We start from the raw sequence: 26,873 nt of genomic DNA, 5'->3' as shown, positions 1-26,873 counted from the left end.
CCCATATATGTAAATATATGGTCACAGTTCACTTACCTTACCAAAAATAAACATCCTATACTGTTCTGCACCTTGGTTCTTTATTGGTATGTATTCTTGAGAGGACTTCACATCAGTGTAAAGAGATGTCTCTCTTCCTTTTCCATAGCTGCAGAGTGTATTTCATCGTGTGGGTTTACACTAATTTGTTCAGCCAGTCTCTTAGTTGGGATTATTTTTTGAATTGTTTCCAATCTTTTGCCATTACAAATCATACTGCAATGAAATACCCATGCATAAATCATTTGGTATTTTGGGATCACTTCCTAGAATTGGGATTTCTGGGTCCAAAGGTAAATGTGTATGTTATCTTGCTAGAGGTGATTCGATCATCTTCCACAGGTGCTGTGTGTCATTTTGCTTTCTCACTGGCAAATATGCCATTCCCATGACCTGCCAACCAAGTGGGTGGTCACACTTTTGCATTTTTGCTCATCTGATTACTTGCTTCCTTTCATCAGTCTGCCCCAAGATATACCATGATGATTTCATCTGTTTTTGGCAGAACTCTCTAAGGATAAACAATAAGTTATTGTATTTAGGGTGACAGAAGGAGGCTACAGTGTCTCTATCTATTTCCACTCACATAATCGTGGGAATACCACAACTCACAGCATCACTATCCTGGTTAAAACCTCGTATTTCCAAAGGTTGGCTTGGGTTTCCAGCCATGGAAAATGACATAAAATTTGACCTTGCTTCTAAAGTCAGCAGAATGCAGAGACGCCAGTAAGTGAAGTCCACTGGCACTTTACAACAGTGGTCCCCAAACTTCTTGGCATCCAGGACTGGTTTCATGGATTTTTCCATGGACTGGGGTGGGGGTGGTTTTGGGATGATTCAAGCACATAACATTTATTGGGCACTTTATTTCTATTATTATTACATTGTAATGTATAATGAAATAATTATACAACTCACCATTAAAAGAAAAAGAGGCACAGATGGAAGTGGTAAATAAAATAATGGGTGGGCTATGTGCAGACTAAAATATGTGTCAGATTCTGACTTAAAGCTTGCCACCAGATCCAGCTATACAACTGAAGTACATCCACTCACTTGCCACTCACTGAAATGGTTTTGATATGAGTCTGCAAGTCATTGATCTATTATGGTCTCTATGCAGTCAAACCTCACTGCTAAAGTTAATCTATCTGCAGCCGCTCCCCAGCAATAGCATTACCACCTCAGCTCCACCTCAGATCATCAGGCATTAGATTCTCATAGGGAACACGCTACCTAGATTCCTCATATGGGCAGTTCACAACAGAGTTTGCAATCCTATGAGAATCTAATGCCACCACTGATCTCATAGAAGACAGAGCTCAGGGGTAATACCAGCAATGGGGAGCGGCTATAGATACAGATGAAGCTTTGCTCTCTTGTCCATTGCTCACCTCCTGCTGTGCAGCCTGGTTCCTAACAGGTGTTAGTGGCCCAAGGGTTAGGGACCCCTGCTTTAAAAGCCTCAGAATTCTGAGAAAAGTGGAGGAGGAATTGTGACCATCTTTTGTCGGTTTGCTGCCTCCAGAATAACACCCATGCCAAGGGGAAGCCCTTGTGTATGGCTGGAAGTTTCCACAGATTGTGGAGTGATCACTCTTTAACCTGCAGGGCTACCCACACTCAGGACTCTTTCTCTTGCTGCTTTGTGGAAGTGAATGTCATGGATGGATACCTTTTTTTTTCTTTCAGCGTCTCTCATTTCCTTGTACTCTAGTAGGCTATTTTGCCCCCCAAAGGGGATGGACAGTTGACAATGTTTGGAGGCATATCTGGTTGTCACAACTTGAAGAAGCGTACTGTTAATATCTAGTGGGTAGAGGTCAGGAGCGCTATGAAACATCATACAACACTCAGGACAGCTTCCTCCATCCCTGGCAAAGAATAATCTGGTCCAAAATGTCAATAATGTTGAGGTTAAGAAACTCTTCTGTATTCAGACATCCTCAAAATGACTAACATCAGTAGCAAAGGAAGGACAGAATCACAGATACTCCTCCCTTCCTGCTCCTCCAAAAGTCACTTGCAATACAGAAACCTCTTTAATCACAAAGACTCTAAGGAATTATATATTTATCCAGAAGATTAAAGAACAAATACCATTTTAACCTTCCAAAGACTGATTATCATTAGGTATAATGCAACCTTTTAACTGTAAGTATAAAGGAAAATGCTGATTATTTAAAGCAAATGGAACCAAAAGTCCCATGAATAATCAAAAACTTGGTTAATAGTGTATGACCAGAGAATAATGCACTTGGCTTCTGTGGAGAAATTAAAGTACATGCTGTGAATTGGTATTAGGGAAAATGCATGAAAAGTTACCCTTAAGGTACCCTGACGCTGAAGAAGCAGCCTCAGGTGCACAATATATCACATTCAGTCTTTATCTCTCTTCTATTTTCATGACTTCTTTCACCTTGGATAACCCAGAAACTCAGGCCTTGGAACTTTTTGGAATGGTAAGGTATCTCACTCTCCACATTTATTTTCATCAGTAGCAGACCTGAATTTTACTGCCAAGAGTTTATCTCTTTAGCAGGAATTATTTTCAAACTGCACCTCCCCTATTTATTTTAAGGGCATAGACTGTGTTTAATACCTATAATCATAATTCACTTTAAATACAATGTACCCCTGCAAAGTTATACCTAAATTGAATTTTTGTAAATAAGATTAAAATTTTAAATCACAAATAAACTTGCCAAATGAAGTATGAAGTTAAGTCTTTCATAGAGAATGGCATCTTTGTTTTAAAAAGTGAACAACTACTCTTTTTCAAGTCCAATTTTTATATGTGGCCCAAGGATTTGGTCCGTGATGCTAACTGGAAAAAAAAAATTGACCATGAATTTGGAAGAATTTTGAAAATGGAAGTTTTATGAGCTAGTTTTAAGGATGTAAAAACTGGGCCAGGCGCAGAGGATTGCCTGAGCCCAGGGGTTCAAGACCAGCCTGGGCAACATGGTGAGAACGTCTCTACAAGAATTCACAAAAACTAGCTGGGAGTGGTGGCATGTGTCTGTAGTTCCAGCTACTTGGAAGACTGAGGAGGAAGGATCGCCTAAGCCCAGCAGGTCGAGGCTGCAATGGCAGTGAGCGTGTCACTGCACTCCAGTCTGGGCGACAAGAGAGTCCAACTAAAAAACAAAACCAAACCTGTGCCATCGATCCTTTATTATCAAGAAGGGTTTGTTAACACTTGTTTTGGGTGATGAGAAAGGGGACAAGATGCAAGGCACACCTGAAAAAGAGAATAGGTAATCCCGATGACTGCTTCCCCTCAGCAAGAAGAAGAGTGAGTGGCAGCCTATTCTTTAGACAGTGCCACGTTGTGCTTGAGCACGGATTCAGAGACCAGATAGCCTGGGTTCACACCTCTGCCTAGTGTGGCCTCAGGCAATTTAACATGACTCGGTTCTGCCTTAGTTGCTTCTTACAAAACACGGAGAGTACTAATGTTATCTCCTTCATGGTACTGAGGATGAAATGAGCTAGTATGTGAAAAGCACTCGGGTCTGCGGTAGTCTGGAATCCTGGATGGTGAGCCGAGCTCCAGGGCGAGGCGTAAGGAGGAAGAGGAGAGGCGGGGAGCAGCCAACGTTCCACCGCATCCTCTCCGCACCCTTGGCAGGTTCTGCCAAGGCTGTACACAGGAGGACACGGAGGCCGAGCGAGGGGCTCGAGGATTAGAACCTGCATGGCCGGACATTCCTGGGGAAAAGGCCCCTTCCCGCCGCGCCACTTCCGTCGGGTCGGGCAGTGAGAGCGCGACGGCTCGGCCCCACGCCCGGCTCTAGGGTTCCATCACTGAGCCATGGCCCACAGCTCCAGCAGCCACGGCCCTAGGAGCCGCCTTCAAGCCCGGCCACCGCCACGGTCACCCACAGGAGGCGGGGAGCGACGAAAGGTTTCCGGGAGGAGCGGGCGAGCCAAGGGTCGGGAAGGGGCTTGATAGTCACTGACCCTTGTGCACGACACAAAGACTTCTGCGTGCCCACTCTGTGTAGGGTGTTGGGGACACTGATGAATCCAGAGTCGGCCCAGACTCCAGCAGCAGCGTACCGCGAGACGTCAGCAGCCAGCCCTGGCCGCGGTCGATCCACTCAGGCAAGAAGGGGGACGTGGGAGGAGCTGGACCTCGCCTTCCGGAGTTCGCCTCCAAAGCTCCGCCCCTTCGGGGCGCGCCCGGCTACGCCGTAAAGCAGGGAGCGTCTTGACCGCCGACAGCCGCCTCCGTCTTTACGGCGGGCCGCATTCCACGCCTCCAATATGGCGTCCCCCATATAGGCAGTGGCCGTGGTTTCTACCCCGGGTGGCCGGGGGCAGTACTGAGCTGGGGTGGTTGTTCATCCATTCTGAGCTGCAGTACTTAAAGTTCCTTTCGGGTCACGGTTCCAGGAAGCCACCCTCCTCGGAGGGTCAAGAGTCGCCGCTTCCTTTTCGTTCCTGCAAGTTCCTCCTCTGCCCCTCGTTCGTTTCCCGCGCCACCTCCGGACGCCCCCAGGTCCCAGCCCCTCTCAGACTCACACCATGAACCCTCGGCAGCTGTTGTTGCGCCTGCCCCGTTACCTCGGGGTCTCGGGTCCCCCGCGTCGCCTGTGGTGGTCCCCGTCCCTCGACACCATCTCCTCGGTGGGCTCATGGCGCGGTCAGTCCTCCAAGTCCCCGGCCCACTGGAACCAGGTGGTGTCGGAGGCGGAGAAGATCGTGGGCTACCCCACGTCCTTCATGAGCCTCCGCTGCCTGCTGAGCGACGAGCTCAGCAACATCGCCATGCAGGTGCGGAAGCTGGTGGGGACTCGGCACCCGCTGCTAACCACCGCCAGGTGAGCCACCCCCTCCCGCTGACGCTCCTCTCACTCGAGTCGTTTTTTCTGGCTGGCACGGCCATCCGGCCTCGCTCCCACTGGCTCCTGGTTGATCTCTTTCCCCCCCTTCCTTCCCTCGGTCCTCCTGGACCTTGCGCGTTGCCTCCTTTCGAGTCCACTCCACCTTCTTGCTCCGCGGAGTGGAGACGTGGTTTTCTTTGGAGAAACCCTTGTACGCTTTTCGCGACTTTGCCTCTTACCGGTTGAGGGTGAAGACATCGCCGCGATTTGTGGAGAAGTCAAGCAGGGACATAACGTTTATTGAGTCACTTCCTAGGAATGGTCTTTGGAAAGTGGGATAGAGTGATTTGCGGTTCCGCACTGTTCCAAGCAGTCACCTCCGGAAAGAAAGGGGAGGGAGAGACAGGCTGAGAGGGAAGATAGTTCTTTTGACATAGGATTTTATCCATCAGTAGTCATTATCCTCTTTGGGTTTTTATCACATGCTGTATTAGAACTGTGAGACTTGCCATTACGGTGTATACAAACTTTCCTCTTAAAAAACCACATGCCTTTTGGTTTGTAATTAATTTAAACATACAGGAAAGTTGTAAGAATCAAACTAGTACAGAAAACACCGTAGCCTCGACGTGCTGGGTTCCGGCGATCCTTCCGTCTCAGTCTTCCAAGTAGCTGGAGCTATAGGCACGCGCTACCATGCCCGGCTAACTTTTGATTTATTGTAGAGATGAGGTCTCGCCAAGTTGCCCAGGCAGGTCTCGAACCCGCAGGCTCAGGCAATCCACTCACCTCAGCCTCCCAAAGGCTCGGGATTACAGGCTGAAACATTTTTTAAAATTCAGTTTAGAAGTCAGGGAGATGAACTGGGGAATACACATTTAGTTTCAACAAGATTGGTAAAGTTATAGTTCTTGAATAGTAGGCTCATTTGTTTAAGTTTTAAAACACACAGTATACATACATATTTGTGTGTGTGTGTGTGTGTGTGTGTGTGTGTGTGTGTGTGTAATGTGTATCATCTACAATCTCTGGAAAACTAACGTTCCAGCTACAGGACAAGCTACGCCAATCATAAGGTGACATTTCTGATAATTGGGACAATGCCAAGAAATAAGATCACTTTATTATTGCTACTTGGTAACTTCTGTAATAAGAAAATGACAGGTGTCATCTCATTAAAAATTAAAGCAAGGAGTGGATAAGGGAAGTAGGTGTGGCTTAAGAAGGGCAACATGAGGGATCCCCTGTAGCGATGAAAATGTTCAGTATCTTGTCTGTATCAGTGTAAATATCCGGCTTGTGATACTGTACCATAGTTTCACAAGATGTTACCACTGGGAGAAACTGGGTTAAGTGTACACTGGCTCTGTTACTTCTTCTAACTATAGTGGGAATCTACAACTACCTCAAAGTAAAAGTTTAATTTTAAGAAAGAAAACAGAAAAAAAAAGATCATTTTGTCCTAGATTTATGCAGCTTGGCTGACATTTTGGGGCGCATTATTCTTTTTTGTGGGCTGTCCTGGGCATTGTAGGGTAGGGACACTAAACGTCTGAAATGTGCCCCCGTTGATGACAATCCAAAATTTCTCCATATGTTCCCAATTGAAGGAGACTAAAAAGACATTACAACTAAATACAATACCTAATCCTAGGCTGGATCTTGACTGGAGGAGAAAGGCTACTACAAAGGACATTGGGTTAATTAACAAAATTGGAATATGATTAGCAGATTAAATAAAAGTACTGTATCAATATTAAATATACTTAAGTTGATAATTGTACTGTAGCTACATAAGAGAATATCTCTAAACTTAGGAAATCCATACTGAAGTATTTGGCGATAAAGGACCACGGTGTAAGCAATCTACCTTCAAATGATTCAGGAAAAAAACATATAAATATACACACACATAATGTGTGTATACCTGTGTGTGTGTGTGTATATCTCTTATATCTGTATATAGAGAGATATACACACACTCAAACACACACAATATCTATGTAGTATGTGAATTTGATTAAATGATATACAAGTGGCATACTCATAGCCACTGCAGCCTCAACCTGCTGGGCTCAGGTGATCCTTCTGCCTCAGCCTTCCAAGTAGCTGGAACTACAGGTGTGTGCTACCACACCTGGCTTATTTTTTGATTTATTGTAAGACAAGTTCTCACCAATTTGCACAGGCTGATCTTGAACCACTGAGCTCAGGCAGTCCTCTCACCTCGGCCTCTCAAAGTGCTGGAATTACAGGCTTGAGCCACCACGTCTAGCCAAAATTTTTCTTTTTTAAAGTTGCATGGGTGTGTTCCTAAACAATAAGATGTTTAATTTTATTTATTTATTTGATTTGGAGTCTCACTCTGTCGCCCACCGCAGCTTCGACCTGCTGGGCTCCGGCCATCCTTCCGCCTCAGCCTTCCGAGTAGCCGGAATTACAGGCGTGCGCTACCACTCTCGGCTAATTTTTTATTTTATTTTATTGTAGAGATGAGGTCTCGCTGCTCAGGCGGGTCTCGAACCCAAGGGCTCAGGCAGTCCACTCACCTCAGTCTCCCAAAGGCGCGGGATTACAGGCTGAGCCACCGAGCCCGGCAAGATGTTTAATTTTATTCACCTAAAAAAAACTACTAGTATTGTAACTTATTACATGAGGCTTTCCGTCACTTGCTTTTTTAAGTTCATTGTTTTTGGGATTTATCTATGTTGTGTGTTTTACCATATTTCATTAGTTTTTCATTGGTGTTTGAAATTCTGTTATGTGAATATACCACAATCTTCTTTTCATCAGCATCTGGGTTGTTTACCTTTTTTGGTGTTGTGGAACATACTGCTGTGAATATGTCTGCATGCCTTTTGGTGTACTGGTCTTGAGGATATAGATACAGGGTGTAAATGTTGGGTGTATACATGTTCATCTTTAAATAATACCAAATCGCTTTCCAAAGTGAATGTACTGGTTTGCACTCAAACAAGCAATGTCTGAGTTCAGGTTGCTATGTGTTCTCGTGACACAAGAACCAAGACTTTTCTGAATTTTTCCTGATTAGGAGGTTGCTGTGTGTGTGATGAGAATGACAGTGTCAATGGTGGGGGTTGCAGTAGTATATTTCATTATGAAAATTGCAGTCCCTATAATAACGCACTGAAGCGTGGTGGCTCATGTCTGTAATCCTAGCACTTTGGGAGGTGGCGGCGGGAAGATTGCCTGAGCCCACAGGTTTGAGACCAGCCTGGGCAACATGGCAAGACTTTGTCTTTACAATAAACCAAAAAATTAGTTGGGTGTGGTGATACATGCCTGTAGTTCCAGCTACTTGAAAGGCTGAAGTTGAAGGATTGCCTGAGCCCAGCAGATCGAGGCGGTGGTGGCTGTGAGTGTGCCACTGCACACTCTGGGCGACAGAGTGATACTCTGACTCAAAACCAACCAAACAAACAAACAAAAAAAAGCCACGAAAGTGAAATGAGCAGAACTAAAAAGAGCCTTATTAATGTGTATATTCCGAGAATTACAATTTATCTACTTAGTCGTGAGAGCATCAGAAGAGTATTTGGGGGAAGATCTCTTCTGAGGCCACCAGAGACACACTAGATGAAAGCTTGTGAGACTAATGGTTCTAAAACTTTACTGATTGTAGCCTACCCGGCTATTAGTTCCACAGTACAGTGAAAGAATTAGGGCACAAAATAGACGCTTTAGCAAAGTTGTGGTAGCATATATGAATTGCTCTATTTTGTAAGAGAAGAAAGAATTAATCTGCATTTATTGTTATTCCATTTACTATGCGAATGTGTTGCAAATTATTTAAATAGTCTGAATTTATAGACAGCCAATGAAAGCAAAGAAACTTTTGGGGAGGGAATATATATCTGTATATATGCACTTTATAAAGCTGTTTAGCAAAGGAGCAGACATTTGGTCCAGAGGTTAGGCAGGGATGGCTATTGAAAATTAGAGCTAAAACCATGGATTAAGCAGCTATATTCATTCACATACTGTATAATGTAACTTGTTGAAATCTTGTCAGCAGAGCATTGATAATTAAGAGGAAGCCGCTCTCAGCATGGTAGCCAAAAGGCACAAAGACCTCTTGTAGTTAATGAAATTAGGATCATAGGAGATTGGACTTGGTAAATTCTTTTAGAATTGTAAAAAACCCTATTTTACATTTTTGGTTTCTATAATTTGTTTAAATCAACATTCTAATCCCTTGGGCCATTTACTTTTTGAGTACATCTACAGGGTATACCAGGGATGACTCCTGTCTAATAGCCCTAAAATTTAGATGAATGGTGACATTATTGGCCGGGGGGGGGGGGGGGAGAAGGGGTGAAAACCACCATAATTAGTTATTCCCTATTTTCTTTTCTTTACCTATGCCATCCCACCAAGAAAAGGGAAAAACAGCCTGGATGTGACATATACCCTTGAACAATTTAATTCAGAAGTGAGATTAAATTAAAAATCTTGAGATTTGGTGAAACAATGATCTGATTACCGGGAACAGTGGAGCAATTAGCTCATTTTTATCCCTGTCTTCTAGATTTTCTAAGATCTCCCTGTTGTAAACTGCAGTTAGATAATCAGTCATCAGTTAATTGAGTCAATGTTTATTGAAGTTTACTGAGGAATATAAAGAAGTCTAAAACATGAACCCTGAACTTTGATGAAATGGCACAAAATATATTTACAAATATCTAACAGAAGGAAACAAATGACTATGTCTAATGAGCTGTTACCCTAGAAATGGCCTGGAATAGTAGAGCGCATTTCTTTTCTTTTTTTGTTTTTTTGAGTTGGAGTCTCACTCTGTCGCCCAGACTGGAGTGCCGTGGCCGCTCCTGGCCACCGCAGCCTAGACCTGCTGGGCTTCCGCAATCCTTCCACCTCAGCCTTCCAAGTAGCTGGAACTACAGGCGTGCGCTACCCCACCCAGCTAATTTTTGATTTATTGTAGAGATGAGGTCTCACCAAATTGCCCAGGCAGGTCTCGAACCTGTGGGCTCAGGCAATCCACTCACCTCAGCCTCCCAAAGTGCTGGGATTACAGGCTGAGCCACCGAGCCCGGCCAGTATAGAGCAATTCATAGAGAAATTGGGACCTCAATGGAGGAAAGATGGATAAAAATTACATGAGTAATGTTTTAGGGTAGCAGTAGTATATTACTTGTTTTTTCTTTCATGATTCTTTCTTTTTTTTCTCCTTTCTTCCCCAGGCTACCATACCTCTACTAGGAATAGGGAGGACCTTAAAAGTAAAGAAAAAACAGTTTAGGAAAGTTAACAGCGTGGATAGAGCTAGGATAGCTAAAACAATGTTGGAAAGAAAGGGAAGGGGAGGAATCATTCTACCTACTGTTTAGTCTTACTATATAGCACATTAATCAAAACAATGGTATTGGCAGAGGACTAGACAGATCGATGGAACAGAATAGAGAGCCCAGAAATAGATCAACACACATATGCCCAACGGATTTTTAACAGAAGTACAAAAGCAATTCATTGGCGGGAGGATAGTCTTTTCAACAAATGGTGCTGGAACATTTGGACATTATAAGCAAAACTTCAACCTCATGCCATATTTTTTTTTTTAGATTAGAAAATATAGTTTATTTAGAAAATAAATTAGAGAGAGAGAGAGAGAAAGAGGTGATTCATCTCCTCAAGGTAGGGGAGGGGGCCAAAGCTTAAGAAAACATGACCCAGGCTTGGCTCGGTGGCTCAGCCTGTAATCCCAGCACTTTGGGAGACCGAAGTGAGTGGATTGCCTGGGCCCGCAGGTTTGAGACTAGCCTGGGCAACCTGGCAAGACCTCATCTCTACAATAAACTAAAAAATTAGCTAGGCGTGGTAGTGCATACCTGTAGTTCCAGCTACTTGGAAAGCTGAGGTGGAAGGATCGCAGAGCCCAGCAAGTAAACGCTGGGGTGGCTGTGAGTGAGCCACTGCACTCCAGTCTGGGCGAGGGAGTGAGACTCCAACTCAAAAAAAAAAAAAAGAAAACATGCCTGGTCATAGCTCAAAGAGCACATGGCCACGTTATAGCTTAGTGCAAGGTACTGGCCACAATGGCCTGGAAATGGCGACAATGGTCTGGCAATGGCTCATATTTTTTTTTTTTTAAAAGGATTATTGTGAAATCAGTGTCCATTTAAAGTGGATTTAAGTGTGAAATATAAAACTTTTAGAAGAAACATAGTAGGACATTTTTAGGACCTAGGGCTAGGTAAATAGGCCTTAGACATAAAAGAAAACAATAATTGGACTCTATCAAAATTTAAAACTTTGCTCTATGAAAGACCCCATTAAGGATGAAAAGTTAAAAAAAAAAAAAAGATGAAAAGTTTAGCTACAGACTAGGAGAAAATAATTGCAAATCACATATCCAGAGAAGGACTTGTATACAGAATATGTAAAGAAGTTTCAGAACTCAATAGAAACAAATAATGAATACAATTAGAAAATGGGCAAAAAAAAAATTAAAGCCAAGTGCAGTGGCTCATGCGTGTAATCCCCAGCAATGGCAGGAAGATTATTTGAGGCCAGGAGTTTGAGACCAACCTGGGCAGCATCAAGAGCCCCCAGTCTCTTAAAAAAAAAAATTAGCCTAGTGGGATGGTGTATAGCTGCATTCCCATGCCCTCACCCTACTCTAGAGGCTGAGGTGGGAGGGTCTCTTGAGCCCAGAAGTTCTTGTTCAAAGCCACATTGAGCTACGATTGCTCCATTGCACTTTAGCTTGGTCAACAACGAGGCCCTGTCTCTTAAAAAAAGAAAGAAGGAAGCGGGGCTCGGTGGCTCAGCCTGTAATCCCGCGCCTTTGGGAGGCTGAGGTGAGTGGATTGCCTGAGCCCGCGGGTTCGAGACCCGCCTGGGCAGCGAGACCTCATCTCTACAATAAATCAAAAAATCAGCCGGATGTGGTAGTGCATGCCTGTAATTCCGGCTACTTGGAAGGCTGAGGCGGAAGGATCGCTGGAGCCCAGCAGGTCGAGGCTGCGGTGGCCGGGAGCGGCCACTGCACTCCAGTCTGGGTGACAGTGAGACTCCAACTCAAAAAAAAAAAAGAAGGAAAATAAAATAAAATGAGCAAAAGGAAGAACTTATAAAGATGTCAAGAAAGCATATGAAAAATGTTCAACATTATCAGCCATTGGGAAATGCAAATTAAAATTCATGATGAGATCCCACTATATACCTGTTTAGAATGGCTAAAATAAAAAATACAATATAAAATACTGGTGAAGATGAAGAGAAGCTGGATTTCTCATACATTGCCATGGTTCAGCTACTCTGGAAAACAGCTTAGCAGTTTTTTATAAGATTAAACATATGCTTACCATATAACCTGGTGATCATAGTCCTGAGCATTTATTCCAGAAGAATAAAACTATGTTCATATCAAAACCTATACACAAATGTTAATAGCAGCTGTATTTATAATAACCCCAAATTGGAAACAACCCAAATGTCATTCAGTGGTGAGTGGTAGAAAAAACTGTGGTACATACATGACAATGACACGCTACTCAGTGATAAAAAGAAATGAACCACTGATACACACAACAACTTGGATGAATCTCAAAGGAATTATTCTGAGTGTAAAAAGCCAATCTCATTCCTCAAACAATTAAAAATAAACTTACCATATGATCCAGCATTTCTGTTTCTGGCTATATTTTCCCAAAGCGTGGAAAATATCTCAAAGAGGTATTCGTACACCCATGTTCATAGCAGCAGTATTCACAGTGGACAAAAAGTAGAAGCAACCTAGGTGTCCCTTGATGGATGAATGGATTAGCACAATGTGGTATATACTTACAATGGAATAGTATTCAGTCTTAAAAAGGAAGGAAATTCTGACACATGTTACACTATGGGTGAACCTTGAAAACATTATGCTAAGTGAAATCAAAGGACAAATACTGAGTAATTCCATTGATATGCGTGTCTAGAGTAGTCAAATTTAGAGAAACAGATTGTAGAAGCAGATAGGTGGTCACCAGAGACTGGAGGGAGGGGAAATGGGGGGTTGTTGTCTAATAGGGCTAGGATTGCAGTTTTTGCAAGATAAAATTCTGGAGATTGGTTGCACAACAATGTGAATATACTTTTTGCTACTGAACAATACACTTTTTTGAACTTAAAAATGGTTCAAGATGGTAAATTTTATGTACATGGATTTTACCACAATTTTTTAAAATGTCAGTCTTAAAAGTTTCTATATTGTACAATTCCATTTATGTAACATCATTATCATTTTCAAAATGTCAGAGCTATAGAGATGGAGAACAGATAAGTGCTTTCTAGAGTCAGGGACAATGTGAGGAACAGAAATATGAATACAGTACAGTGTGTTGTGATGGGACAGTTGGAAATCTCAATTATGATGGTGGTTATGTGAATCTATATGTAGGGTAAAGTTGCATAGAACTATGTACACCTATACATGCAATGAATGCAGGTTAAAAAATGCTAAAAATGGAATAAGGTCCATAGTTAACACTAATGTAGTAATGTCAGTTTTTTGGGTTTAGTATTTATACTACAACTATAAATGAAATCACTATTGGGCAAAACTGGGTGAAGGAACATAGAACTCTGAACTTTTATTTATTTATTCATCATCTATTTGAGTTGGGGTCGTACTCTGTTGCCCAGCCTATAGTACAGTGGCACAGTCATAGTTCACTGTAGCCCTGACCTCCTGGACGCAGGTGAATCCTTCCACCTCTGCCTTCTGAATAGCTGGGACTACATGTGTGCACAACCATGCCTACCTTAATTTTTTGATTTTTTGTAAAGACATGATCTCATTATGTTGGCCAGGCTGGCCTTAAACTTCTGTGTTCAAGTAATCCTCCTGCCTCAGCCTCCCAAAGTGCTGGGATTACAGGCATGAGCCACCACACCCAGCCTCTATGCTATCTTTGTACAACTTTCTGTTTGTCTGTAATTATTTATTATTTTGAAAAACTAAGAAAAAAACCTGCAAATTCACACACACACACACACACACACACACACACACACACACACACAGACTCACAGTGAGAGAGAGAGAGCGATTGAGATTGAGACAGAGAGAAAAGAAGTAGACCTGGGAGACCAGAGTCCATATGTAACTGTGTGATCTTGGGCAAGTCATTTTCTCTCTGGGCTTTGGTTTCCTGAGCAATGAGGTAGGGAGTTTGACTAGATGATCCACTGATATTGCCAATTCTAGACTATTCTAGAAATTAGTGTTTTATCTGAATGTGGCAAGTAAGGAAGCCGTTGTCAGTTCTCAGGCAGAGAGTGAACAGATTGAATGCAGTGTGTAAGATGAGTCTATAGTCCTTTCTCCACAATTTAAAAAGCCATAAAACTCAGAAAACAGAATGCTTTTCCAGACTTATAAATCTGACCAGAACTGCTGTGAGACTATTTATAGTTTTATTTATCCCACTTAATGTGAATATTCATGCATTTTGCTGCAGAAATATGAATGTGCTTGATTATAGGGCGCTGCCCAGTTCCCACTGGAGTGTTGGGTAAAATGTACCTTCCTTGGCTGGGCATGGAGGCTCAACCTGTAATCACTGCACTTTGGGAGGCCGAGGCAAGAGAATTGCCTGAACCCAGGGGTTTGAGACCAACCCGGGCAACTTGGTGAGACCTCATGTCTACAATAAATCACAAAAAATTAGCCAAGCGTGGTGGCGTGCATCTGTAGTTCCAGCTACTTGGAAGGCTGAGGTGAAAGGATCACCTAAGCCCAGTAGGTCGAGGCTGCAGTGGCCGTGAGCATGCCACTGCACTGCAGCCTGGGTGACAAGAGTGAAACTCCAACTCAAAAAAAAAATGTACCTTCCTCAAATTAAAGACTCTGGATTCTGAAAGACGTTTGGTTTGGTGTCATAGGGCCTTGGATGAAGGATTGTGGACCTATCCAAGCTGCGCAATGACATGTGATGGTCCAAGCGTGTGGCGTAGATCTGTAGCATGGGGGAAGCAGAAGGTCGTGGCGTACATCGGCAACTCCCGCCTCCCAGTACAACTTGCACCCTGTGATTTTGTTACTACCTCCCTAAGTCATTACAGTTATCTACTTGTGCACACTATATGTATATATTATTTTAATCACTTACATTTCTGTGTAAGTCATTAAAATGTGTGTACTTTTAGCTTTTGTAAATTCACTTCATGTACTACCTACTATCAAGAACTTAAATGCTTTTAATGGCATATGTAGGGTACTTAATTGTTTCAAAGGTAATGACCCATACTTTTTCCAGGGTAGAATTAGTTAACTTTTCTTGTGTCTTAAACATAGCTGATCCTTTGAGTAATGTGGCTTTATTTATTTTCACTGATTATTCTTGACGGATTTGGCTTTTAGGATTAAATTTTTGTTTAGATACTCTGTCTTTTTGCTTTTGGCTTGAAAACACTCTCTATTTCAGACTTAGATAGATGGGATTAATTTCGTATGCAGTTATTGAAGACAAATTAAAACATTTAGACTCTTCTTTTAGAGGTATTGATTTCTTGGTGGAAACTTTATGTTCCTGAGTCCACTACGGTTACTTGGTTACCTGAAAAACCTTATTAGTCTTTTCTGCATGGTAACATTCTTCAGAGCTCTTTGGATTTATTATTAGAAATTTAATTTTAGTCTCTCCTATGTTTATGAAAGGCCCTTTCTAGATTCAGTTCTGTAATTACTGAGTGAAAACCTACATTACTTATGAAGAACTTTTTCTTGGATGACTAGGAGAAAATTATAAATTTTAATTCATTCCACAAATATTTGAGGTGCTCTGGACATGGATATATAAACAAGAATAAGACACAGCTGCTGCCATCCAGGAATTTATGAGAGACTGTATAGTGAGCATGGGCTCTGGAATCAAACTGGATTTATATCCTGGCTCTGCCACTACCAGGCTCTGTGATCTCAGGCAATCTACTTAACCTCTCTCTGGCTTAGTTTCCTCATCTGTAAAATAAGGATACTAGTACCTGTATCTTGGGTTTTTATGAAGACAACGAGCAGATATGGATATAGGTGATATGCTTAGAACAGTACATGGCTCATAGCAATGACCCCCATGTTGACAATTATCCTTATTATTAGAAATTCATTTTAATGGGGAGACATGTACATAGTCAGGGTACCTTGAGATGCATGCTGTAGTATGTGCTAACAATACACTGTAAAGACAGAGGGGGAGAAAAAGATCTCTAGAGAAAGTGGCATATGAGTTGGGTCATGACAGATGAAAAGGAGTTGACCAAAACTGGAAGATAAAACACAAAAAATTGCACAGCAAAGTCTAGGAACATGTGTTGTTTGGTATAGGTTGAACATGGGGTGGGATGAGGCAAGGAAGCTAGGTTGGAATTGTCTTGTTTCTGTCATGAGAGAGCAACTGATGCTAGACTTGCCCCTGCACTGTAACCAAATAGAAAACTGGACAAAATATATGGAACAACTATTTTTTTGTTTGTATTGCTGGAGGATATTCCTTTGAATGGATATAAAGCAGTTTGTTTATCTGTTCAACTTCATCGAACATTTAGATTGCTTCTGATTTTGGCTACTGTGAATAAAACCTCAATGAACTAAATACAATTAATTTAAAAAGCAAAAGAAGGGAAAGGTCGTGGCTGGTTTTGAGGAACTTTGTATGTCAAGTTAAGAAAATCTTATCTTATCTTGAAGTTGGTGGAGACCTAAAGATTAGTCCTGGAGTAGATGTGTGTTTTGAAAACTGACGTTGGCAGCTGTGGAGGTTGTGAATTGCAGAAAAGAAAAGCTAAAGGCAGGAAAGTCTGGCAGAAGACTTCTGTGGTTTATTCATTTCTTCTTTCAGCAGCTGGTTAACTGTATTCTCTAATGGCTGAGTACTGTGCTTGTGAAGGGGAGGAGGCGTACAAAGAACACCTGTCTCTGAACCACCAACCCCCCACTAAGAATTATATTCAAATAAGGCTGAATAAGGGACATGACGTGTAACACAATAAGTACAACACAGTGCTACATATGTTAGTATAAAAGTGTTTCCAAGTAAACCAAAGACACAAAGAATAGAAAGGTCCAGCCAGCAGACAGTCTCAATGAAATGAGCGTTGAAAATCGAACTGTTCTTCGGAGTAGAGGGATTGTGATGGTGAGGTGTCAACTTGGCGGTGGGCAAACAAAATGGAAAGAGTGGATTCAAGGTGCATTCATGACAGGGAGTGGGCAGTACGTGGCAACTGTGAGAGTGAGAGAGCAGAAGACTCGCTGAAAGCCAAGTCATTGAATATGTTGAGATATAAGCAGAAGGATGTCTGGATGGAGTCTCGGGGGACGTTTTGTAGATGTGTTGACCTTTGAAGTGTTGTAGCACGTCCAGACTGCAGTTAGGAATGCTTGAGCTCCTAAAGGAGGTAGACACTGGAGCCGGAGTTGGACGTACTCAGAACAGGTAGGATTTAAAGCCTAGGGGTTTCTGATCTCTCAGGGAGAGAATATAGGATTGAGTTGGCATTGTCAGTTACAAGCGAGGAACTTGATGTTGGATTATATTTAGGCAAGGAGGAGCTAATCAGCTTTAGGAGATATGGGAACCAGGAAGACTCTGAGAAATCAGTAGCAGGAAATTACAATCTCTCTACACGACAGCACTGGGCAGTGTTAGCTCTGGCTGCCTTTCATCCTTGGATGGCTCCTCCAGGGTCAAAGTCCTGTGAGAGAGGGTCTCTTTGGCCTTACTTGCATTTTAAACCTAATCCAGATTGACTCGTTCACTGGCGAATGTTCTAGTATGATTGACTCTGACTGGGTCTTGGCCACCCATTTGGTCAGTTGAGGAGTAAACTACTGTATTTCAGGTCTGATTGGCCCTCACAGAATAAGGGAAAGGAATTTCCCTAAGGGAAAAAGGAAACATTGTTATGAGACAAAGGGAGAATGAAGTCTGGGCAGGGTACCCCCTGCTTGAATTTACCCCCTCCCCAGTTTCTTACTGCATACACAATTTAAAAGATGCCTCACCTTAAATGATGTACTAATCATTCATGCCACCTTCCCAAAGAGATAACTCATTATTATGTCTAGGACCTCTGAGTTGTGTTCAGTCTTCTAATTTAGTGATCCAGTTCTTATATCTTTTAGCCTGTGTGTCCACTACCATTATACCTGTATATGCAGAAGAAAGTGTGGGGCAGAGGAACACCAAAAACTATTGACACACTGTAATGGAGACTGCTGGTTGCCTTTCTTATTTCATTTTCTCTTTCTGCCTTGGCAAGAGAACTCTGAATTTGTTCAGGGATGAAGGGCAACACTTTTTTGGCTCCCTTACTACTGGATGTGACTGTGTGACTAATTTCTGGTCCCAAAAATGTTGATGGAAGCATATGAATATCTAGAAAGTCTTCTCAGAGAGAGGGGGTCTACTCTTCTTTTACCCTGCTGCTTTGACCGTTGATGTGGAGGCTGGAGCTCTGGAACTCATTCTTTGAGCCACATTTTATGGATGTGGTCTGTAGAGTAGGAAAGAGCATAATATCCTTGTGGAATTTCCACACAGTTCTGTATTGCCTATCTCCAGACTCCTTTTACATGAGAAAGAAATATACTTGCTGCTTAAACTGTTATTTTTGAATTTTATGTCACAATCAGTGATTCTAGAGCCCAGTTAACATACATACTACATAAGGAATTTGGATTATTTCTGTAAATGGTCATGACCTTAGCTGGCTGTGGCCCTTTGCTTGATGGGTTGATTCATACTGTCTTCATCCTAAAGGGTTAAGCCCTGGTGACCAAACCTATACAGACTTGTAGAGGTCTTTCCTTGTTCTTTGTTATGGAGGCACTCCAGAGTATTTCCTGCATTCCACTTGACTCATTCTGGCTCCTACTGTTTACAGTACTCAACATACCCTTTCAGTAGCTTATGCCTCATGTTATTTAAGCCTCTCTTTGGCACTTCCTGGTATGATGAGCCTGGTAGCAGTCTCTACTTCCAGCTCAGAGGCACCATTATTGTGTTTTCTGGTGAAAGCATTCTTTCCTTGAGCACAAAACCTTTAGTAGTTCCCAGCAGGGCCTGGCCTGTCTGGGTTGTCATAGGCGACTTCACATTGTATGAGCTTGCTGCTTCTATTAGAACCCAAGAAGCCCGTGGTCACCAGCAGTTGCCTTACTTTGGTGAGAAGTGATCTTATTCCTCAGAGGCACTGTTAGGTGGGATAGCATGCTGGCATTCAGGTCATCACAGATGGTGACTAGGAATGACATGGGAAACCATCTGACAGGGAAACCACATCCAAACACAGCATGAGTGTCTCCTCTGAAGAGGACAAGTCACTCACCTCTCTAGGATGAAGAGGGTCACCAGGGTTCCTCCCCTGTGAAGCAAATGGTTTATCTAGAGGAGTGTACCATGTGGGGACACTTAGCAGTGAATCACTGGGTCAGCCTTGGTGGGAGGAAGTCCTATTGTTGAGCACATGTATAGCCACCATCCCTGTTACCACTGCCACTTAGTCAATTTGAGTTGACTTGGCAAGGGGAAGGGATCGCTCTCAGTACTGTCTTCCTGTCCATCTGCTTATGAAGAGCCTCTTGTCAATGGTGGCAGTTTTGATGAGCAGTCACATGGAACACAGATATTCTCAGGTGCTGGTCCCATTCCCAGAGATCTATGCAAATATTTCTTCTTTAAACTACCTTATCACTAATGATCCAGACATGTTCCTCCCCAGTCTTGATTGTTCAGCCAATCTATTAGACATGCCAGAAATTGCCATGTAGCTACTGACCTCAGGCCACATATTTTAGGCAGTCAACAGTGATGTGTGCTTCCTGAAGGACTCCTCACAGGAGGATGTGTCCTCTCAGCTAGTTTTCAGGATCATTCCTGAATGGAATGTTATGCAGCAGTAGTTTATGTGCAGGTGGTGCTAGCGCAGTGTTCAAGTCTTTCTATAACTAGGGAGGCAATTCCCTCAGAAGCTTGCTGTTCATAGGGGTCTCCTCATGGAGCCACAGGTGCAGATGCGGGGGAAGTGGCACATGGCACATCGAGGATGCTTGTAAGGAGCAGAAGTGATCTGACATGCAACCTAATGTTTCCCTCAAAGCCATTTGGGCCTGGTGGAATTTAGCTTTAAGGCATCCAGTAACAACTCCTGATGGGCCCCGAGATCACATGGTCACTTCATGTTCTGTTCAGTTTTTGTAGAGTCTAGTAGCAAGCCTGGAACTGTTTTTCAAAAAGAAAGTTACTTCAGTTGCTTGCTTAAATGTTCAAAACCTGTGTTCATTGTAGCTTTTCACAGGTTCAGTACATCATTTTAGGTGGAGACATCTTTTAAATTGTACAGTAAGAAGTGGGGGGGAAGAGAAGTGTTCCCAGTTACTCTTCAAGCAGGGTGTGCCCTCCCCAGAATCTGTTATGCCTTTGTTTTGCAATAACATTTTGCTGTTCCTTTAGACATTTTAGAAATTTTCCCCCGTAGAAATGCAATTAATTTGAGAAGGAAAGAGAATTTGATCAGTTTCTACTTTGTGCTTCTTGCTATAATAGTCCTTCCTCCTGAGCCAGGGTGCCACTTTTGGGGGTTCTGGCAGTATTGGGGAGTATCTGAAATCTAGGATGCGTTTGGGCTTTCATGGTAATGAATGTGAGAAGAGGTTGAATTAGAACTCCGCTTCTATACATGACCTCATAAATTGTAAGTCTAACTGATGGGCCGGTGGTGTTCTTACTTCCTAAGAATTAATGTTAGAGCATCAGGAGATTTGGGGATTTCCCCTTTACCTGGTTACCTGGGTAAACGACCAGAGATCTATTTGGGGAAAAAAATCTTCCAGAAGGACTTTGGCATCCCCTTCATTCGAGGAACTGTGGATTTGAGTGAGAATTCTGACTCTACTATAGTGCCTCAGACAGTCACTAGACCAGGAGTTGTTTGTTTGGGGATATTTTATTCAAAACATATCTTAGTGGGCTGCATGTTATTTAATTTCTGCTTATCACGACGAATCTTGAGATAACCTAATATCCCATACGTACCTTGCTGCCTGGTAGGATCACCATGCCCACTTTGCTTCTGGTAGTTAAGTGCTGCCATCTGGATCAGCCTTCCCCTGGGATCCTCTCATCACTTTCTGAGTTTAGGGAGTCCGTTTCAGTAGCAGTCCCTCCCAGCCAAACCCTTAGGTCTAGAAACAAAAACCAGTAGAGTGATTAGTAGTGATTGTGGTGTGCCCCCACCCCTCTTTTTCTTATGTTAAGAGTGAAAGAATCTTCTCACTTTGGGAGGCAGAAGTGGGAGGATTGCTTGAACCCAGGTCTTTGAGACCAGCATGGGCAACATAGGAAGACCCTGTCTCTACAAAAATAAAAATAAAAAAATTAACCAGGCATGGTGGCACATGCCTGTAGTCTCAGCGACTTGGGAGACTGAGGCAGGAGGATTGTCTGAGCCCAGGAATTTGAGGCTGCAGAGACCTGAGATCATGCCACTGCACTCCAGTCTAGGTGACAGAGTGAGACCCAGACTCAAAAAAAGAAAAAGGGGGAAAAAAAGAGTGAAAGAATCTTTTGGGCTTAATTAGGAGATATAAGAGCAGTATGTTATTGAATAACAATTTCATATACCATTGACCTTTGAACAACATAGGCTTAAACTACATGGACCCACTTATATGCAGATTTTTTTCAACCAGACATGGAGCATTTGGGAGTTGTAAAACTTCAGTGTACACAGGGTCGACTGCAGGACTTGAGAATGCACAGATGTTGGTGTATGTGGGATTGGGGTTGGTGGAGAGGTCCTGGAGCCAGTCCCTCATGTATACCTAGTGATGACTGTAATTTGAATAGAGAAAGTGTGAGAAAATGCATTTCCACCATGGTTTCTCTTTTCCCCAAAGAACCTCCACCAAGGCAGTCAACTGGAGTTTCCTGTTGGTGGTACCAGTTTAATATCAGACAAGTACCATATTCCATCATAGTAAGTTAATGCCAATTTGGATGAGCTTTGCTTTCAATTTGTAATTTATGTTATTTTTTAATTGAAAAATAATTGTACATATTCATAAGATATATAGTGATATACATGTAATGCATGATGATCAGACCAGGGTAATTAGCATATCCATCATCAAACATTTGTCATGTCTTGGTGTTGGATGTGTTCAGTATCCTCCTTCTGGAAGCATGGGTGGTATGGTGGCAAGCATAGCAGCCTTCCAGTATCTTCCTTTTATTGAAGCTATAGAATATGTTATTTTTAAAAATTTTTTTATTTTTTGAAAGCAGGATTTATTGAGAGGACAGGAAAGCTCCCACAGTGGGAGGGGACTTGAAGGGGTTGCCCAAGTATGTTATTTTTAACTACAGTCATCCTCAGTGCTATAGATTTAGAACACTAGAACTTGCTCCTTGTATCTAGCTGTCATTTTGTATTATTTAACAAACCTCTCCCTTATTTTAGTTATATAAGAACCATCACCATACAGAGTTTATATGATTGTTATATTTGTACATACTTAAATAACATTTTATATGCATTAGTTAAGGAAGTACTCAATAGCTGAATTTTTACCTTTAAAAAAACTTTATATATTACTCAAGGGTGAGGAATACTAACTAGTCTGTGTTCTTAATTCTAGGCCCAATTAATGGGGATACATTGATTGTAGGTTTCTAAGTGCTATAATACTTAAGTTAATTCCTTTTGCTTAGATTCTAAGGAATTTAGGATTCAGATACATTTCACTTCTCATCTTGCTCATTACCACTGTATTGCCAACTGCTTTCCATCAGTAGTGTATTCTGTAATTGTTCCTTCTTTATTCTTCTATAGGATTCAGAATTTTCTCCCCCCCCCTTTTTTAAAAAACATTTTAGAGGCCCATTAGGTTAAAAAAAAATGTATCTGTGCTTGTGGTCTGAAGAAAAGTTTAATGACTGTTTCCCCAAAAATAGCTACCCTAGAGTAAGTTTTTAAAAATAGGTACTAGATGTTAACCCTTCAGATAGTTGTTTCTGATTTAATACTTCTTGGAAGTTTTAGATACAAATCTTTAGTTTATGGAGTGCAGCTGGATTTGCTTTTCTTCCTATGACTCACTAAAAGCTCTTCAGAGCCTTCCGTTTTTTTGCTATTTTTGTGTTCTGAGACTTCATTTTAACAAATATTTAAAAATAGCTTTCAAAATTATTATTCTCCTGGAATCTCCATGGAATGTTATTTCATTTGTTCCAGTTTTTTTTTTTTTTTTTTTTTTTTTTTAGCAAACAACTGGTTTTCTGTATTATGAGGTTTGAGGTAGTTCTAATGAATATGCTAAACACTTAGCAGGAAAAAAAAAAACTTAGCAGTAGTGTTTTGAATTTTTCAAACATTGGTAATTTACATGAACACATACTCTCCTTTTTTGAGATAGGGTTGCCCAAGCTGGAGTGCAGTGGCATGATCATAGCTCACTACAGCCTTGAACTCCTGGGCTTAAGAGATCCTCCTGTCTCAGCCTCCCGAATAGCTAAGGCTACAATTGCACGCCACCATACCCAGCTAATTTTTTATTTTTTTGTAGAGACAAGGGTTCGCTATACTGTCCATGCTGGACTCCTAGGCTCAAGTGATCCTTCCTGCCTTGACCTCCCAAAATGCTGGGATTATAGACATGAGCCACTGCCCCTTTTGATAGTGCTTAAAATTAGAGAGGTCTGACCTGGGCAACTTGGCAAGACCTCATCTCTACAATAAATCATAAAAAAATAAAAAAAATTAGTCATGCATAGCTTCCCAGGAGGAGTACTTCAAAGGTGGCCATAGTGATATTCAGCAATGAGAGATGCAGCACTTTTCCTAGGATGGTTTGCAAACCTAGTTGTCGGGCCTCATAGATTATAATGCTGGAGCCAGGACTAGGAACTTCCAGATATTCATCTGGAGCTCCTTATAAAATTGTACCAGGCATACTTCACTGTCATATAGTCACACTTGTTTTAGCCACAATCAAGGTTTACCACAACCTCAAACTTCTGAGTTCAGGCAATTCTCCCACCTCAGTCTCCCAAGTAGCCTAGACTACAAACAGGTCTCACAATGTTGCCTAGGCTGGTCTCAAACCCCTGGGCTCATGCAGTCCTCTCACCTCAGCCTCCCAAAGTGCTAGGATTACAGGCATGAGCCACTACACCTAATCTCCTATAATTATTTATTTATTTGTTTGTTTTGTTTTGAGTCAGAGTCTCACTCTGTTACCAAGCTGGAGTTCAGTGGCATGCTGACAGCCACCACAGCCTAGACCTGCTGGGCTCAGGTGATTGATCCTTCTGCCTCAGCCTTCCAAGTAGCTGGAACTACAGGTGTGTGTCATCACACCCTGACCATAGTGATATTCAGCAATGAGATATATAGCACTTTTTCTAGGATGAGTTCGCAAACTTAATTGTCGAAACTTGTAACTTTAAAAATACTAATGAATATACTTGGTCAACCTAGGAGAGAGCCTTGTCATCCTGGATGACATCCTATTGCATACGATGAGTTAAAAAAATGATGTTTTTCATGAGGGACATTACGTTAAGTGAAATAAGTCAGGCACAGAAAGAAATACACATGTCCTCGCTCACATGTGGGAGCTAAAAAAACCCCAGAAAACAACTCCCAGAAGCAGAATTGTGGTTAATTAGAGGCAGGAAAGAGTAGGGGGAGGGAAGGACAGGGAGAGGTTGGCTATCAGATACAAAGTTACAGGCAGATGGGAAGAATAAATTCTGGTGTTCTGTGACACTGTATGGTGAATACAGTAATTTATTTTCAAAAAACTAGAGGAGAGAATTTCAAATATTCACTACACAGAAAATGCTAAATATTTGAGGTGATGGATATGCTGATTACCCTGATTTGATCACTATACCTTGTGTATATATGTGTATTGAAGTATCATTTTGTATCCCATAAATATTTGCAATTATTGCATGTCAGTGGAAAAAAATAATGTTTTTGATTTTGAATGTATGTTAGCATAGAGTGTTCATATGTTAGATGACCAGGTTAATGTCTCTTGTCCCAAAGAAGATAATCCTGGGATCTTGATGGCTTAGTTTCCCCCCAGATTATATTATGTGTCTGATTATCTGTGTCAATTACCCAATAAGATTTTTCTTTTAAATTTATAGTAGATATTATCCAGCCACCAGTTTGCTGCTTCACCAGTTTCATTCAGTAGTGGGTTTAGGACTGATATTAATTGCAACTTAATAATTCTAACACATTTTAGTTTAACAATTACAATAAAAGCATAAATTCTAGAAAGTGGTTTAGGGAGGCAATACTGTATGATGTTGTAGGTAAGTCCATGGGCTTGTGAGCTACCAATACCTGGATTTTAATTCCATTGCTGCTATTTCCTAGCTATATGAACCACAGAATTCTTTGAGCCTTGTTATCTCATTTATAAAATAAATGATATTGTTATTATTCTTGTCTCACAGGATTGTAGTAAGGGTTGCATGAGATACCATATTGTAAAATATTTAGCTTAAGTGCTCAGTAAATAGAGCTGCTGTTATTATTATTCTTATTTTGAAAGCAGGATTTGTTGAGAGGACAGACAAGCTCCCACAGTGGGAGGGGACTCGAAGGGGTTGCCCAAGCTGCTGTTATTAACTATTATTTGTGCTCGATAATCATTTGTCTGTGATCTTAGGTTAGTCGTTTATTTTTCTTGGCCTGTGTTTTCTTGAAGGATAGTTTTAGGTACCCACAGAAGTATTGTAGATGAAAACGATTTGAAAGGTATGCTGCATGCCACAAATATGAGGTGGGATATGAAGTATTATGATTGTTATTATTAGAAATAGTACTGAGTAAAGCTGTGTGCTATAGTGGAAGAACGTAATTTTGGAGGCTGTGGCTTCCAAACAGATCTGGCTTCACACGCTTACTTATGTTGTTTCCTGCTATTGGGGCAAGTTAACTGCTCAGCTTCAGTTTTCTTATACCAGCGAAATGGGAATAAAAGTATCTATCTTGTTGTGAGACTCACTGCATGAAAAGCTTAAATGACAGGCCCCAACGTAATTTTCTTTCCTCTTTTCTAACAGAAGACTAGGAAATTTCCTTGGCAAAAACAAGCATCCTTTTTGAAGCAAAATATAGATTAATTTTGTATTAGAACTAATTATACTTTCATTAATAAAATGCAAATAAAATAGGATTGACTAATGGGTATGGAAGATGAAGATAGTAGTGGTGCTGGTTAGCATGTGGCCTTGAATTAGATTTTAGAACTTTTAAACTTGAAGTGGTTTAGTATACAGAAAGGAATTCAAAATACTAATACAATCGGCTGCAGTGGATTTGTTATAAGCCCCAACAAAATTGAAAATGGGGAGCTGAGGAGTGTCTTAGGTGGGCAAGAATAATATTTGTCAAGAGATTTTGTAAACTCTGAGTCATTTTAGCAATGAGTAAGGTATTGTCACTTTTTTATTCTTACAAAGAATAAAGGAGAAAAACATCTAAGGGTGGTAGATCTTCCAAAATCTTTCTGTTCTTCTTGGGCTATTATATAGACTGCTATCTGTTTACACAACCACTGCTGCTACCAGCACTGATATCTTGATAGTTAAGGACCTAAGAGAGTGTTTAGGTATGGCAATGCCTAGTCTAGCTTTATGGATTAAAAGCAAGGCCCCCATCTTTTTGTATGTCTACCAGATTCTGAAATCTCACTGTAGGGCAGTTTGGAAAAGTTTCCAGCAGACAGTCTACTCTTCTGTGATGTGGAGTGGTGGTCCACTCTTCAGCAGCAACGTGTCCTGTGCATAAAGTGTCTTCCTTCCTCTCTAGTTGCTTTTCCTGCCACTCTCCGCTTCCCCTTCTATGCTGTTGCCACAGGAAATAAACTACCTACATTCACACTTGGTAAGCTCTGCTTAACCTTCAGCTCAAGGACTGGCTCTTTTGCTAAGCATTCCTGACTTCTCT

General features: G+C 41.7%; 1 protein-coding gene across 1 annotated transcript in view; it reads left to right on the top strand.

The window, feature by feature from the left end:
- Positions 1-3,210: 3,210 nt before the first annotated feature.
- PDSS2 (decaprenyl diphosphate synthase subunit 2) overlaps positions 3,211-26,873 on the top strand; it is a 291,983-nt gene continuing 268,320 nt past the window's right edge. Inside the window, exon 1 of the mRNA XM_008073307.2 lies at positions 3,211-4,871. Coding sequence (XP_008071498.1) covers positions 4,576-4,871 — 296 coding nt within the window. The 5' untranslated portion in view covers positions 3,211-4,575. The remainder of the gene's footprint in view (positions 4,872-26,873) is intronic.

The sequence above is a fragment of the Carlito syrichta genome, unplaced genomic scaffold (assembly GCF_000164805.1).
Source record: "Carlito syrichta isolate Samal-C Ts95f unplaced genomic scaffold, Tarsius_syrichta-2.0.1 Scaffold315818, whole genome shotgun sequence".
Taxonomy (NCBI): domain Eukaryota; kingdom Metazoa; phylum Chordata; class Mammalia; order Primates; family Tarsiidae; genus Carlito; species Carlito syrichta.
Note: the sequence above shows the minus strand (reverse complement) of the source record. Positions and strands in the feature narration are given on the sequence as shown.